The 17,637-nt window shown below is 41.0% G+C and overlaps 1 protein-coding gene across 1 annotated transcript in view; it reads right to left on the reverse strand.

Annotated features, from left to right (window-relative positions):
- The window catches only part of LOC149141578 (uncharacterized), a 318,849-nt gene that overhangs the window by 109,306 nt on the left and 191,906 nt on the right, over positions 1-17,637 (reverse strand). Inside the window, exons 8-10 of the mRNA XM_089446868.1 lie at positions 5,080-5,219; positions 4,698-4,863; positions 4,204-4,339 (exon numbers count right to left, since the gene is read on the reverse strand). Coding sequence (XP_089302994.1) covers positions 4,204-4,339; positions 4,698-4,863; positions 5,080-5,219 — 442 coding nt within the window. The remainder of the gene's footprint in view (positions 1-4,203; positions 4,340-4,697; positions 4,864-5,079; positions 5,220-17,637) is intronic.

Consider the following 17,637-nt stretch of genomic DNA (forward strand, 5'->3'; position numbering starts at 1 on the left):
ATTGGAGTCCATATACTGGGGTATCCTTCGTCTTGCATAAGTTTTTTCCGCTTTTGACCAAAATATTGGTTCGGATTTCTTTTCGACTGTTTTTGCTTTTCGTCTTGCTACTTCTATAGATGTAATATCATGCATCTCAAGTTCTGCTTGTAAATGGGTTTTGAGTCCCGAGATGTATGACTGAATTAGACGAGATTCTGATAACCCAGGTACTCGTGTTACTAAGGTCTCCCATTCTTGAGTGTATTCATCCAGACTTCCTTTTTGTTGTAATTTGATGAGTTTTGAAAAGAATTCTTCTTCCTTTACACCTTGGAATCTTTTGAAGAATGCATCTTTAAATTTTCTCCAGCTAATGACGTGTGTTTTCTTTTTCCACCACATATACCAGTTATATGCTTCTCCTTCCATTTTCATGGATGCATGCCTGAGCTTTTTGTCATCGTCGTTGATGTCATATATCTCAAAGTATTCTTCTGCTTTATTTATCCATGCAACATTGTTTTTTTCGTTTCCATCGAATTTAGGCATCTCGACTTTTGCCCTTCGCTGGTATGTTGCTACTGGTTGAGCGAAAAAAGGGTGTTGATTGGTAAAGTTATCCCAGAGTTGCTTGTTTGTAAAGGCTGTGTTACTCGCTTCTTGGTGGGGTGTCGCTGATTTTTTTGGGGATTCAACTTTGTCATGAGAGTCTATGGACTTAGTTGAATCTGACGAGATGTGTTCTTGATTCTCTTCACCTTCTTTTAGTAGTTGTTCGGGTGTACAATTCGATCTTTTACACAGAATTTTCAGCATTGTTAAGACCTCTCTGATGCCTGCTTCTGTCTGAACATGGTAATTTTCCATCTTTATTTCTATTCGATTTGTCATATCGTGAAGATTTTTGATTTCATCAGCTTGCTCCCCAAGCTTGATCTAGAATTCATTTAATCTTTTATTGACCTCATCGTGGTTGCTAGTTATCTTATGCTCTGCATCCAACAACTTTTTTTTGGAAATCCGCCATTGTCATTGTCGACATTGAGCGGGTTTGCGGGGGCATGTATTTATTTGCCAGCTAAAATATTTTTCTTCCCTCTTTTTTTTTTAGCTAAAATAAATTTTATACATATAAATTTTAATTAATTAAATTAACTTATATATATATATATTTAATTAATTAAAATAAATTTAATTAATTAAATTAACTTATATATATATATAACTTTTTAAATAATTAAAATAAATTTAATTAATTAAATTAACTTTTATATATATATATATATATATATATAATTTTTAATTAATTAAAATAAATTAAATTATATATATTATATATAATATATAATATAATTTTTTTATATATATGTTATATATATTATATATAGATTACTGTTATATATATTGCACGTTATATATATTTTTATATATCCACCGTCACGTCCGCTGGTGGGGGGTCACCTCCGTTGACCGTTCAAGGAAAAGCCTTCAAGCGGATATCACCACAGCACTTTTTCAAATTAACGCAGGTCCACCACATGGAATAATCAACGACGCCGATTTTGGGTGATGGTTCAGCGTATCAACAACAGGAACTCACAACTTACCACAGGTTACCGTAGTGTATTACTGCAGGTTAACGCAGAGGAAAACGACGCTGGTTCCCTGAGGGTTCAGCGTATTATTTCTGATGCTGCAGCGTGTTTTTTTTTGGCTATGGTGTGAGATTGTAGTTCGCTGTTTTAACTGCAATCCTGTAACAGCACACTCCAGACAGAACAAGGATAGTCCACACGCACCGCTTTTTTCTGAAAGCCGTAGGGCCTGATGGCCAGCAGAACTTGTGGGTGTCACCAGTTCGTGTTGGCTCTGATACCAGATGAAGCATAAAACTTCTGGATAGACAAAAATATATATAGAAATATTTTATTAATAAGATGAATTACAGATGATGATTGATTACAATGGGGTTCCTGGCTTATATACCGCCATGGAAACCCTTTGGGAAAGGGCATTATGATCGTGCCCTTTCGTCTAATTAAAATTAAAATTAAATAATAAACCTAAAGTTAACTAATTTTTTACATAACATAAACTACATGCCAACATGGGAGATCATAAGCCCACATATGGTTACACTGAAACAAACAGAAACCCTAGACCAAATGCTGAAATATGAGAGCACTTGATGAAGATACAAGAATATAATTAACAGACATGCACAGCTCAAAAGATACAGATTGCAACTTCTGTTTCCCCTTCAATGGAAAGGTAAAGGAAAATGAGCAGCACATGGGGATAAAGAAACAAGCAATAGAGATAATCAAGCAATAATCAAGATATCGGCAATGGTGATAATCAAGCAAGGATGCCAACAAGTTTCCCGCATGTCAGTTCCAGTTATAGTATATTTATGTGTCTTACGTCATAAGCAACATAGATCCATCTTAGCTCTGGATTTATCAAGCACTAAAAGAGATCAAATCCCTTGAGGTGCAAACCTTTCCTCAAGAATTTCCCTCTAAAAAAGGCTTTCACCTGCTGGGATTTGATCCCTATTGGCACTTCTTAGATCCATAAGATAAGACGGATCTATGTTGTTTTAGTTTTTATAGTGATCACTTTTCTTGGTTTTTTTTTATTATTATGGTAGGCTATTATTTAATTCATCATATACAGATGTCACTGTCTTTTCAATTTAATTGATTAATGTTACAGACATAACACATGGCTGTAGATGCACCTAATAAATCTCTCTGCCATAACCTGGGTCCTGGACGTACCATATCAAATTTGTTGACAGCCAAAAAAAACCTATGGGTAATAGAGTCAAAGAATAGAATTTGGAGAAGAATCTTGGTCACTAATTACTTTGATCTGGTCTTTGAAAATTTTCTTATCCAAAGACATATTATGATATAATTACCCAACAAAAAATAGAATAGAAGTTTTAATTTATCTAGTTCACTTACTGAGCAAAGTCAGGGTTGGATCTATAGAAGTTAATATGGATCTATTTCGTAATTGTATTTATGTTTCCAAATTTAATATATGTATTTTTTTTATTTTAATTGTGAATTGATAATATCTTTAATTTTTGTGACCCAACATTATATTTATTTCTTATTTATATTAATCAATCTTTTGAACTGACATAAATGTTACAGACATGACACATCTTACTCTGTCAAGATTTTCAAAATGTACCCTATGGCAGAACTCTATACTATGTTTTTAAGTGACGCATGCGGCATAACCCCAATAAGCAGTTACAAGAATGTTTTTGATCAATAATAAGGAAATGTTCAAGTCGAAACTTGAAATCATATTCAAATTTCAAATATAATTCTTGACATTAATACAATGTTGAGAGTAATGATAGAACCATGTTTGTAATTTTGTTGTTTGTTACACTGTGTGCATCCATTCACCTATGTTTCCCTAAGCTTTTAGAACAAACAGTTTCCATCTCCTCCTATCTAGACTGACCTGCAATTCTATGACTTATTCAAATTTGCCTCCATATTTAGTAACACTACCAAATGAGAAAGAAAATCAGATACCTTGGCTAGATCTCTGCGTCGAAATCCTGAATCATTTTAAAGGCATACAAAATACAACATAAGGCAAGCAAGAAAATATCCTAGAGAAGAATCTTAAAAAATCAACAACATTTTTTGGAAGAGGAATCATTCGAGAATTCATAGATTTGCAGTTGTCTTTTCCAACGAAGCCTTCTCGTAGAATTGAGGTACTCGAAAACATTCTCAAGGATTTGCCAGTTTCCAAGAAACTGCAATGAAGGCATACAAATGTTTCTGCGAATCATTATCTAATTCTTCATAAATTATGGTTGTTTTAGATTTGATGATCATGAAAATAAATCTGGTTTTCTGAGGATTCATATTATCAATCTTTATGCCTCTGCCCTCTGTTATTCATAATTTTATAGAATGTATAAGCATCTGCAAGGGCTGAATATACCTCAGATGACATTGCATTTATTCATGGCTAACATTTGGCCTCTGACATGAAATGTAGGGTGGTTATCTCAATTCAAGCATACATCGACATATAAACCCCCACCATTTCACAAGTCAAGCAAACAACAGTTAAGGCATACAGTGTCTGAATCGTAAGGAACTACTTTTGCACATGTGATACAGATTGCCAAACATGCAACACAAGTACACATATCAAAATAAGGAAATAGTAGCATACCTTTAAAGATACACCAAAGACCTGTGAACCAGGAGAGAAACCCAAAATTGGAAGACATGGAAAATACAGGAGCAACAAGAACAAAGATCATAGGCAAAACATATAATATCCTGGCTGTTTTCTTTGAATAAGTAACCTGCATAAGAGATTTCAACTCAGCATCCTGGGACAATTTTTGCAAGGAATGAAACTCATCACAACTCATTATTGAGCGGGTACACAAGACTACCACCTATTTAAAGCTGAAAGAAATACAACTCTAAGAGGGTGTATATTCTGGATAACTGAAAGTTACTTAGATGAGCATATAGACATGAAAGAAAGTTCAGGATATACAGAACAGATACTTATGAAACTCATAATCTCAGGAATACTTGAAGTTACAAGGAAATACAGACAAGAAAAAAAAAAATCCAACAGAATATAAGCCTTTCCAGCAAGAAAGTCATCTGTATTCTGTCACATTAATGCATTAAAACCAAGTTCCATCCTACCATAAACAATGAAAGATAGTCAAAGAAAATTGGCCGATCCTCTTGGATGCTATTTGCTGCAGTTATGATATCAGCTCTTTGCTGAGCATTTCTTAACTGGAAGGAACTTGAAAGTGCTTTCAATAAGCTGATTAAGTTCTCCCCTCGAGCCTGTATACTTCCAGGCCTGCAATCACACAATTTACTCACAATCAAATAATTAAGCAGGAAATCAAGCATTATTAGAAAATAGTGCAAAGCATAATAATTCATTAAAGGAAAGCAGATCAGTAAGATACTATTGTCAAAACTGCGCTGAATCAGGGAATGGTGCAAACAGATCTCAGCTCAAAATGTTTTCTTAATCACCATTTAATCTTGCATATTTATGTACGAAACATACAAAATTTTATCCAGCCTGTCATATCCAGTGTGATAGAAATAGCCTCCAATGATGAATATAATATCCAATCCTGGGATGTCCCCATAGTCCTCAGCAAATATTCGGTAATCTGTATCTCCAGGAATCAGAGGGAAAATATCCTGTGACAAAAAAAATATGGTCAACCTATTTATTAGATAAAACGTTCAGTTAATACAAAGAAGTTATGAAGGAGAAAGGAAGAATAATAATATTAATGTCCACTAGTAACCAAAAGAGGCTAATGGGACTGTGAAAGTACATCAACATACTTTAACTGTTAGGCACTTGCCTAAGGCAACAGGACCTCACTAAAAGGTCAAGAAGGAGAAGTGAGGAGACACTCAATGGAGGGCACAGCATAGTGGGAAGTGCAGAGATATCCCCATATAAGAGTAAACAGAGGCTCAACTAAATTTGTCTACACTGAGCTGTGCAAGATGTGTACAAAGTGAGGCCAATGTTGGACCAGTGCTTGCCCTAATAATTACAGTAATATTTAGGGCCAAGGGAGGAAGAAGCCAATCATATGTTTTCTCAAAAATGGATTGCGATGTTTTACTAGTGTCACCAACTTTGGCCAGGTGTAGAATCCAAGGCTTACCCAATGTACAGCACACTGTCTAACAAATTTCTCTGATGCTAAATTAAGATCATTCTTCTTACTCAGGCTCTCAGGTTTAGGACAGAAAATGTAATTATTAGTCAATCCATGGATTTAAGAGACATGATCTTGTTGAATTTTGGTAGCTGCGGTCGGTATAATTTAATTGTATTAGCCCACAAAAGAAAAAGAAAATGAAAATACAAATTTGAATTCAACTTGGCTCCAAATAAAAGAGGGAAAAGTTAAATTTTGAAATTCAAAATTTTGCCTCCAAAAGTCAAGTCGGCCCAGCTAAGGGACACACCAATTCGGACTCCTTCAACCACTATAAATATGCATGTGGCCTCCCTCACTTGAAGCAAATTTTTGGATCACTCTCAATAATTTGTTTTCTGTTCACACATGTGAAAGAGAGCGAGAACAAGAAGACCAAAGTTTGACCTGCGTTGACCAAGAATCTTTCTGATCTGTTTGACCGAATTCTGGGCAGTGTTGACCGAGACTTTCTGGGCAGTATGATCTGCAGTTTGACCGAACGTTGACTGGGCAGTTTGACCAAAGTTCTGTGAGGAAGACCCAAATTCTAAGGCAGTTCCAGGAGGCCGAAATTCAGCCTGTTTGACCAGAGTTCACTGACTACTGCAGAAGGCTGAAATCTCTTTTCTTGATCAGGTTTGACCTGTGTAGTTTCTGTTGTCAGTTTGACCTAGTTTGACCAGAAAATCAAATTGTATCTCTTGTTGAATTGAACAATTTCTCCTAAGAAAGGGTTGCTGGGTTTTTCCCTAGTTAGGGTTTTTTCATGGTGAAATTCTAGTTTCTATTGTGCATCATTCTTCTATTGTCATCTCTACTATCCTATTGCATTTACAGCTTAATTATATTTAGTATAATTGTGTAATGATAAACAGAAATGTGCTAAAGTAATATCAATATCAGAAGTAATTACCAGTTGCAGAAAATTATGCTTGTCTGTATTGAACTTGAAAAATCAACATGGTATAACAGCTTTGGTGAAGAAAATCAGTGAGATCACTTCTTGAAAACACCTTTTCTTCTGCAATCAAGTCTATGACCAGATAGCTCCCTATATCAAGCCTAAACATGAGTTGGAAGGTGCATCAAATTTCAGGGCTTGGAAGACCAGAATAGATCTCATTCTTGAAGAAAATGATGTCATGAAATATGTGAAAGGCAAAGTTTCTGAGCCTCAGAATAATGAGGAAAAGATCCAGCACAAGAAAATGGAAACCAAGGCCAAGAGGATTCTTGTTGAATCCATCAAAGACCACTTGATTCCTTTTGTTTCAGGGATGAAGACTTCAAAAAAAAAATATGATACCCTAGTAGGGTTGTATACAGTCAACAACATTGGACAGAAAATGACCTTGAGAAATCAACTTCGTGATATTCAGATGACTAGGTCAGATACTGCAGCCTCCTACTTCATGAAGATCTCCTAGTTGAGAGATCAGCTCAAGGCCATTGGGGAAAATATTAATGAATCAGAACTTGTGACTACAACTCCTAAGGATTTGCCCAATTCATGGGATTCTTTTGTATCAAGCATTTGTGGCAGAATAGAAATTTCAACATTTGATCAACTATGGACCTCCTGTACCCAAGAGGAGTATAGGCTAATATCAAAAGGAAAGATTCAGAGACCTAAGGATGACGAGTCCCAAGCATTTGCAGTTCATTCTAAGAATGGAAAAGGAAGAAGAGAGTTTGGTAAATTTCAGAAGAGGAATACAGGTAGAAGTCCTGATCCCCTTCAGGATCAAAATAAGGACATTCAATGCTTCCGTTGTCACAAGTTTGGTCACTATAAAAACAAGTGTCCTGAAGGACTGAATGATAAAAAGAGGAAAAGCAAGCAGCTTGCTTCAGAAGCAGACATTGATGATGATGAGAATCCACAACAGAAGAAATCAAAGTATGACAAAACAAATAATGATGAAGACGAGGCTATGCTTGAATTTCAGTGATTTCTACAAATAGGCAACAAGCAAGAGGGAGTTGACAATTCCCAGGGTAAAATTCTGGTATTTATTGTTCATTGTTCTTCTACTGTGATCTCTACTGTCCTATTGCATTTATGGTTGAATTTTCTAAAGTATAATGGCTTAATGATAAACTGAAATGTGCTAAAGTAATATCAATCTCAATGGAAGTAATTATCAGTTGCAGAAAACTGTGTTTATCTATACTGCACTTGAAAAAACAACAAACCTCAAGTTCGATGAGTCTACATCTATGAAAAAATTGAAAAGTGATCTATGACAAAAGAGAGAGAGGGAGAGAGAGAGCTAGGCACCTCCAAACAGAATATTAGCAGAGCTAGTTACTAAAATGTTCTTCGAATATAGCATCACAAGTCAAAACGGACATGTTGATAGATTATCTTAAGTCAGTATGCCATTACATGTAGTCATGTAACAACAAAAGTTTGACAACTTTGTTGTTAGCACATAGATACAATCTTTACTGAAGCAAATATACATGACACATCAAGCGAGTGTTGATTTATGGTAGCATCAGATGTGCTCTAAGCCTCAAAATTTGCAGGGAAGCTTGGACACATGCATTCCACAATACAGAGAAATCGTTTTGGGAAATTCCACCAGGAAACTGTTTTAATAAAATAATTAATTATTTTTAATGGGTGCCTAAATCTAAACTTAGTAAATTAAAATAATTAAAGGGTATTAATCAAACTGTGGGTGAAACTTCTAGAAGAAGAAGAGGATCAAGCCAAAATGATCTGAGCCATTGATTAGAATCTAATCTGGGTTGTTGGTTATCAACGAAAATATTATAAGAGGAGTCCTGATGGGCATTTGGAAATCAAATCGGGGAGAGATCAAGAGATCGAATTTCTCAAAGAGGGTGGCACAGTGATTGCTAGAGAATAGATTGAGGATATTTCTTGCAGTGAGGGGCAGGTATAGTTCCGGTTGGAGAATTTCCTGATCCGGGAATACATTACAGAGGAGGCAGAGAGAGATCTGGAAGAGGCAGCGCAAAGGCTACGTAGGCTGACGCAGAATCAACGCAGAGCCTAAGAGGAGATCTGTATTTTGTTGGAGAAGTCGAGTTCTGCGGGGTGTGAGATCGAGAGGGCGGAAGTCGAAGTTCCAGAAGCAAAATGATCAGGTAGAAAGAGTAACACAGACCCCAGAAGCAGTGACGCAAAACAGCGCAATCACAGTAATGCAGACCCCAGAAGCAGTGACGCAGAATAGCGCAGTGATTGCGCAAAAACTGCATAGAGGCTGCTAGGGGCTAGCCATTCAGTGGTTGGATCAGTCTTGGATCGCCAGTGATAGTGTGAGGTATCTCTCACTAATCTCTTTGTCAGTCAAATTCTCTACATTGGATAGCCAATACGGCATTCAAAGATTGTATTCAGAAAGCTACTGCTTAATAATACACACCCTTAGTTGTTGCACCAATTTTTCCGCATTGGGTTTTTACGGGGACATTTGTCCAAAAATAACAGTGTCATGCGTTGTGCATTTCTTTCTTGCTCAGTCTCTTGTTTCCGCATTTAATTTAATTGGTGAAGGTTGTAGTGTATTGGTTTCGATATTTACCGTAGCACACAGTAAATAATTTGTTCAGTTATTCAGTAAATAGAAGATACTTAATCAGTTGCTGCAGTAGAAATTTGGGTCTTCCAAATTTTCACATGGTATCGAAGTTGCAGGTGAAGCAAGAGAGCAGAGCTGGAAGAACCCAGGGCTGAAGAGGAGGGAAGTTGAAGTGTTGCGTACGCAGCAAATCGAATCCCCAGAAGGATTGCGCAATCCAAGCCAAGAGGACAAAATTATTGAGGAAGGTCTCTCTTTGAATGAGTCAACAAAGAGGTAAGACTTCCAGATCGAAGTTTTCCAATGTCAAAGGGAGCAATGCAGAACAGTTTCTGGTGAGACGCAATTTTCTGTAGCAATTGTTGGGGCAGAAAAGCATCAGAAGGAAGGGGATATTGTTGAGGGAATTTCTTCCTCAAAATTCCTAGCCAAGGAATTTGGTTTCTCTATTGCTAAGCAGCAGCAGAGAACAGCAGATCTACTAACTCTAGCAGGGAGTGCGTAGGCCAGGCCAGCAGCAGCGCAAAGGAGAGAGGAGGCAGTTCAACATTTCATTGACAGAGATGGCATCTCATGGGTTATGAGATTAGGATCAATTGGAGGGTGCATCCAACTACGTAATATGGAAGGCAAGGATCTCATGCCTTCTGGATGAGCACGATCTAAAAAAATATGTCGACAGTGCGGTAGCTGTAGCCGCGGATCCAGATCCACTCAAGAAGTACAAGGCTGAAATGGAAAAGGCCAAACGATTGATCATTGACGGAGTGAGAGATCACGTAGTGTGTCACGTTGCCGACAAAGATATTGCCCGACAGATGTGGGAAGCATTGGCCACGCTATACGAAGGATCTTCCGAGCAGCGGAAGATGTACTTGGAGCAGAAGATGAGATCCACACAGATGCAGAAGGGGGAACGCATTGATCCGTTCCTAACGAAGCTTCAGGAAATCTGAGACTCGTTGGCAGCTGTGGGGTCAACACCTCAGCCTACTGAGATGGTGAGGTTAGCCCTGAATTCAGTCTCTAAAGAATGGCAAGTATTTGTCCAAAGCATCCTGGGCAGAGAAAGATTACCAGATTGGGAAGGGATGCCGGCCGCTCTTCAGCAGGAAGAGATGAGGAGAGCCTTGGTCAAGTGCAAACTTGATAGCAATAGCAGTAGTGGAACAAAGCCGAAGGAGGAGGAACAGAATGCAGCCCTTGCATCTAAGGGGTAGCAGGAGCAGCGGAAGAAGAAGAAAGATGTCTCAAAGATCAAGTGCTTCCAATGTGGTGAACTTGGTCACTATGCTACACAACGTCCTATCAAGAAGAAGGACAAAGACAAGAAGAATGATCTGAAGGTTGCATCCGCAAAGATCGAGGAGGAGGGGTTTGCCATGGTTACCCAGATACCTCCAAGGGAGAGGAGGTGGGGTGATCTAGTATTGTAGTTCGAAAGAACTACAGATGGGCAGTATCCTTGAGCAGTCCACATCTTGGATCAACACCTTGCTACAGGAGCCCATATCAGAAGTGGCAGTATGGACTAGGATCAGTTGATGCAGAGGAGTGACAGAGTGACAGTTGTAGTGGCTAGGAGCACCAGAGACTGAGCAGCGCAGCGCAGAGTTGGCAACAGTGCAGTTGGCACAGTGCAAAGTCAGCAGCAACACAGAGGTTTCTGAGGGTCAGTGCAAAGACTCACAGTAGTCAAAACTCCAGCAACAGATGCATCATGTTGAACACCTGTTCAGTAATTTTGGATGCTTTTCCATTGCTAATGCAGTAGCAGCAGCAGTTGGAGAAGGTTGCAGTATTGGCAGTGGTTGTGCCAACAGCAGCACAGATGCAGAACTTATGAGGGTTGCAGTACAAATGTAGTGTGGGCAGTGGCAGGGTCAACAACAATACAAATGTAGCATTTGCGCAGTAGTTGGTGGGCAGCGATGTCAGACATCAGCGGCGCAGAGGGAGATGTTATAGAGTCTGAGTGATGCTTCAGCAGGTTCATTACTAGAGCACATTCCTCGATAAAAGGAAGTGTTGATTTCTGGTAGCATTGAATGTGCTCTAAGCCTCAAAATTTGCAGGGAGGCTTGGACACATGTATTCCACAATACCCAGAAATCGTTGAAAAATTCCACCCGGAGACAATTTTATTAAAATAATTAATTATTTTTAATGGGTGTCCAAGTCTAAACTTAGTAAATTAAAATAATTAAAGGCTATTAATCAAACTGCGGGTGAAACTTCTAGAAGAAGATGAGGATCTAGCCAAAATGATCTGAGCCATTGATTAGAATCTAATCTGGGTCATTGGTTCTCCACGAGAAGATTATAAGAGGAGACTTGATGGGCATTTAGAAATCAAATCGGGGATAGATCAAGAGATTGAATTTCTCAAAGAGGGTAGCGCAGCAATTGCTAGAGAATCGATTGAGAAGATTTCTTGTAGTGAGAGGCAGGGATAGTTCCAATTGGAGAATTTCCTAATCCGGGAATACATTGCAGAGGAGGAGAGAGATATCCGGAAGAGGCAGCACAGAGAGAAAGGATAGCGCAGCAGTTGCTAGAGAATCGATTGAGAAGATTTCTTGTAGTGAGAGGCAGGGATAGTTCCAGTTGGAGAATTTCCTAATCCGGGAATACATTGTAGAGGAGGAGAGAGATATCCGGAAGAGGCAGCGCAGAGGCTACGCTGGGCAGCGTAGCCTGACGCAAAAGCAGCACAAAGCCAGATAGGAGATCCATATTTCGTTGGAGAAGTCGAGTTCTAAAGCCAAAAGTCAACTGGTGTGATCGGGAGGGTAGAAGTTGAAGTTTCAGAAGCAAAACGATCAGCTAGAAGGATTGATGCAAACCCCAGAAGCAGTGATGCAGAACATCGCAGTGATTGCGCAGAAACTGCATAGAGGCTGCTAGGCGCTAGCCATTCAGTGGTTGGATCAGTCTTCGATCGCCAGTGATAGTATGAGGTATCTCTCACTAATCTTTGTATCAATTAGATTCTCTGCATTGGATAGCCAGTAAGGCATCCAAAGATTGTATTCAAAAAACTATTGCTTTAAAATACAAACCCTTAGTTGTTGCACTAGTTTTCCCACATTGGGTTTTTCCAAGGACATTTGTCTAAAAATAACGGTGTCATGTGTTGTGTATTTCTTTCTTGCTCAGTTTCTTGTTTCCGCATTTAATTTAATTAGTGAAGGTTGCAGTATATTGGTTTCAATATTTACCGTAGCACACAGTAAATAATTTGTTCAGTTACTCAACAAATAGAAGAAACATAATCAATGGATACAATAGAAATTTGGGTCTTCCAAATTTTCACAATGAATAGTGTGACAACATCCTTGGGACACAGTCTCCATCAGCATCAAACATAACAAGAACTGGAAGTCGAAATGAACATTCAAGTGTTATATCCTACAGGTACAACCTAATGACCTCAGATGCCTACAAGGAAAGAAATTTAAGGAATCCGTTGGCTATGAACCAAACCACCCCAAAGTCGACGTTCATGAACCTAGGAAACATTAAAATTATAAAGAGTTGAATCCACTATTCTCTATAGCTATTGAACTTTCCATTGGTATCAATTATACAAAAATTGTCATGTCCCTTCCCAAAAGCATTTGTAACAGGGTTGTCTCTACACAATTTTGCAAAATTTTGCCAAGGAAAAGGACCCAAGCAGTTTCGACTTAGGGACTTGGGAGAAAATACGCTAGATTATTTTGCTAATGGAAGGTGGGGTCCACCCATGTGGGAATGCGTACTAGGCAATTCGAATTGCTTGGAGGGAATTCGTATAGTTGTTGGAGGGACCCACATGAGGCAAAGGAAGGCCCACAAAGTCATAAGGAGGAGGAGCCTTTCACTTGGTCATTCATTCACTCTTTCAAATCAAATTTTACTTGATTGTTTGCCCAAGCTACTTAGCCGAGTCAATTGGCTGTTCAGCCACGAATCTCTCAAGCGGGAGATTCAACCTTACCTTCGGGGGACTACGAGTGCCACCCTAGGAAGGCAATTCCATAGCATCTTGAGGAGTTCCGAGAAGTATCTACAGCACATCCATTCAGCCATCACCAAGAAGTGCATATTTCTGGGCCAGCAGTAGAGAATATGCAGTAGAGGAAAGAGCTTTCTTAGGCCAGCCATTAGCTGGAAAAACCAGGGAATTCGAAGGACATCATTGGGTCAGCATTCAAAAGGAGTTTTGGGGCAAGAGAGGATAGCAAATAGGCAATTCGAATTCCAGCCTTGGAGGACAGCATAGAGGGCCAGTCTAGGCAATTCGTGGGCCTTGAAGGGAAGAGCTACAGCCCGGAATCATAGTTGGGAAGGAAGGAGATTCATAGGAGGGATTATCTCAATGATTTGGGGCAGTTTCCAGGAGGTTTTATAGCTTAATTCCAGCAAGCTGAGTTTTGCAGTTGCAGCTGAGGTTGGGCTCCTTGGAGGTTGAATTTCAAAAGTCTGAACCAGACCAAACCCTTCCTAGGTTTTGGTGGGTTTTGGCTAAGGAGCAAGGAGCTGAAATATTATAATTTTCTGAGCACGGGAAGCAGTGATTCTAGCCCTTCGATTCCAACAAATAGTGTAGTTTTTGGGCAGCGTAGATCAGTTTTAGTGCAGCAGTTGGGCAGCGTTCAGATCAGAATTTACTCACCTGGGATTTGTCACACTTGTCCTCAGAGACAAGCCCAGGTGCACCATTCTATTTTGTCATTGTATTTGCCCTTGAAGAATTAATAAAATGGCTCAGCAGTTGTCTATTTCCAACGTTTTTATGTGTTCTTGACGTGCATTTCGTTTTTTCTTATTGCTAGATTGTTTGCTTGCTTTGTTTATCACTTAATTTCTTGTTTAGGAACATCACAGTGGTATCAGAGCCCAGGTCTTGGCTCCGTTATGGGGATTTTCTCCTATGAGAAAAGGGGACCAGCAGAACATTACATACAGGAGGCAGAGGTACCGGAGCAGAGAAAGAGAGCTGGAAATCACTCCAGACACAGAGGACAGGGGGAAAGCAGTGGTAGCAAAGGAGGATATGGTAGAGCCCAAGAGCAAGGAGGAGATGGCTTTTGACAGCCTCTTGAAGGCTTTGAATGATTTAGCAAAGGGCCAAAAAGAGATGCTAGAGGAGATAAAAATGCAGAACCGGGAGAGAACCACCCCTAGGGGATTCTTATTTGGGGAAACTTCTGGAGCCTCTCAGCAATTTGATCACCCTTCACTAGCAGGACAACCCCCATCAACCAGTGAGCCAACTCGAGCCACACTACCCTCTTTCGTGCCTGTGGCACAGATCAAACCAGCAAGGGCTGAAGACCCCTCACAAATGGGAGAACACTTTAGAGAATGGCAGTATATGGGTGCAGACTTCAAGGAAGCACTCTCTTTCAGAGATTTTTGCAAGCTCAAGCAGACTGAGATGAAAAAGGGCTATGGAGGACAAGGCATGCAAAGCTATGAGCTACAGAGGACCATAGGGAGGATGTACTTCACTACATTCAATGGCACTGCCAAGTGCACTGCTCGGGCCTGGGTTGAGAAGATGGATACGTATTTCTAGCTCAACTGGATGACAAAGCTGAAAGCCATCAAGATGGCCACGCTGCACATGGAGGGGGAAGCCCATGACTGGTGGTTTCATGGTTTGGCCTCCCTGAGGCATGCCAATGTGGCTTCATATGAGCATTTCACCAGGACGATGGTGGAACACTTTGACCGGAGGGATCCGAAGGCCCATTTCAGGGAGCTAATCCAACTTCGCGAGATAGGCAACCCAGAGTAATACATTTCAAAGTTTTTGCGAGTTTCAGTGATGATCTGAACCTATCAGATGCTCGGAGGGTATATACCTTTATAGAGGGCTTACTTGAGCCCTTGCATGGACTGGTGAAGCCACGCAAACCCTCCATCTACAGGAGGCAATTATGTGCACCAAAGATTTGCAGGGGGGTATCCCCAAGACCAGAGCACCTTTTCTTGCACGGACCCCTTTTCCCCAGAAGGGGCGTGACGCTAGACCCCCACCTTAGAGAACCACCCAAGGACGAGGGCAACTGGATGATGAGACACGAAAGGACCTCAAGATGAGGAAGTTGTGCTTCACTTGCCAGGAGCCTTGGGCACCAGGCCATCGGTGCACTGCTGGCAAAGCACATTATATTGAGGTATTTTTAGACAGTGACCAGGAGGATGAGATGGAGCAGGAGTGTGGTATGGGAGACGGTGAGAGTCTGGCAAATAGGGGACCACCACCACCACCTCCACAGGGAGGGGCATCCTTTGCCCCATCCGGGGGAGTCCTTGCTTCTTTATGCGGGGTCCCCAAATTCTTGACATTGAGGATCAGAGGCACTATACAGGGACAGCAGGTGTCGGTCTTAGTTGACAGTGGGGCTACCCACAACTTCATAGATGCCTAGTTGGTTCAGAGGAGGGGCCTCACCACGACCAAGTTTGAGGGCTTTTCAGTCCTAGTACCAGGTGACCGTACCATGCAGTGCACTCGGTATGTGCCTGCTTTGACAGTAGTTATGGGGAACTACTCTATGACAGACCATTTCTTTGTGGTCGATGTGCCAGACACCAACGTGGTGATGGGTGTCCAGTGGCTATACTCCCTTGGGCAAGTCACTACTGATTGGAAGAAACTAGAGATGGAGTTCACTGGGCTGAATGGAAAATCGGTGGTCCTTAGAGGCATGCATTCATATCCAAACAGTCTCAGCACATAGGATGGAGGCAGATCTGCAACGTCGGGACATAGCATGGGTAGAGGAGATGAGGGTTTCAGAGGTTGGAGAACAGGCCCAGCCACCAACTCTAGACAGACAGGCCTTGTTGGGCAAGTACGCAGTGGTGTTTGGGGGTATTCTACCAGGGCAGCCACTAGATATGGGATTTGAGCACACCACTGAGCTGGAGTAGAGTGTGCAAGCAGTGATCACTACCCCTAATAGGCATCCTAAGGCCTATAAGGATGAGATTGAGAGGGCCATCAAAGAGTTGTTGACATTGGGCCATATCAAGCCAAGTTCCAGTCGTTTTGCTTCTTCAGTAGTGTTGATGAAGAAGAAGGATGGAACCCTGCGCATGTGCACTGACTATCGGGGCCTCAACAGGAAGACACTGAAGAACTGATACCCCATGCCCCGCATCGATGAGTTGATGGATGAGCTTAAAGGAGCCAAGTACTTCTCTAAGATAGATCTATGTTCGGGGTACCACCAGATCAGGGTGAGGGAACAGGACATCCCCAAGACAGCTTTTCGGTGCCATTATGGGCACTTCGAGTCCCTGGTCATGTCATTTGGGTTCGACCAACGCCCTAGCTAATTTCCAAACATGTATGAACGATGTGTTCCAGGGGCAGTTGAGTAGATTTGTGTTGGTTTTCTTCGTCGATATTTTGATTTACAACCGGACTTGAGAGGAGCATTTGTAGCACTTGGAGGAGGTGTTGTGTATTTTGGAGGAGCAGCAGTTTTATGCCAAACTGTCCAAGTATGAGTTTGGCTTGACAGAGATGCTCTACTTAGGGCATATCATTGGAGCAGATGGGGTGAAGGTCCATGAGGAGAAGATACGAGCTATCCGTGATTGGCCAGTACCCAGAGATGTGACAGCGTTGAGGGGCTTCTTGGGCATCTGCACAAATTACCGGAAGTTCGTCAAATGGTTTTCGCAGTTGGCAACTCCCTGACAAATTTGACCAAGAGAGTGGCTTTCGCATGGACAGATGGGGCACATGCAGCTTTTGATCGCCTCAATGAGGTGATGAGTAGTTGTCCAGTTCTAGCACTACCGGACTTCTCCCAGCCCTTCACCATGGAGTGTGATGCATCCGGGGAGGGAGTCAGAGCGGTATTGTCTTAGGATGGGCACCCCATTGCTTTCGAGATTCGGAAGCTCTTACACCATGAGCAGTCATATTCTATATATGACAAAGAGATGTTGGCCATCATGCATGCATTGGCCAAGTTCTGACAATATTTCGTGAGTAACAAGTTTCGGGTGAAGACTGATCACAACAATCTTCGTCACTTCATGGGGCAGCAAGGCCTCAAAAACAGACAGCAGAGATGGATCAGCAAGGTGCAGGCCTATGGGTCAGCGCAATGTGGTGGCTGATGCTCTATCCCGAAGACCTACAGGCCTATCACTCATGATCATCTGCCATGATTGGAAGGCCCAGTTATTGGAGTATTCCAAGGACAGGAGGGCATGCGAGATTCTGGAGGGTACCCACACAGATGAGCACTACTAGGTGATGGATGAGATCATCTACTACAAGGGCCGCATATTTCCAGTGCCCAACTCGCAGTTGAGGGAGAGATT

The sequence above is a fragment of the Pinus tabuliformis genome, chromosome X (assembly GCF_031772625.1).
Source record: "Pinus tabuliformis cultivar Carrire ecotype Pingquan chromosome X, CPIR1, whole genome shotgun sequence".
Lineage (NCBI taxonomy): Eukaryota > Viridiplantae > Streptophyta > Pinopsida > Pinales > Pinaceae > Pinus > Pinus tabuliformis.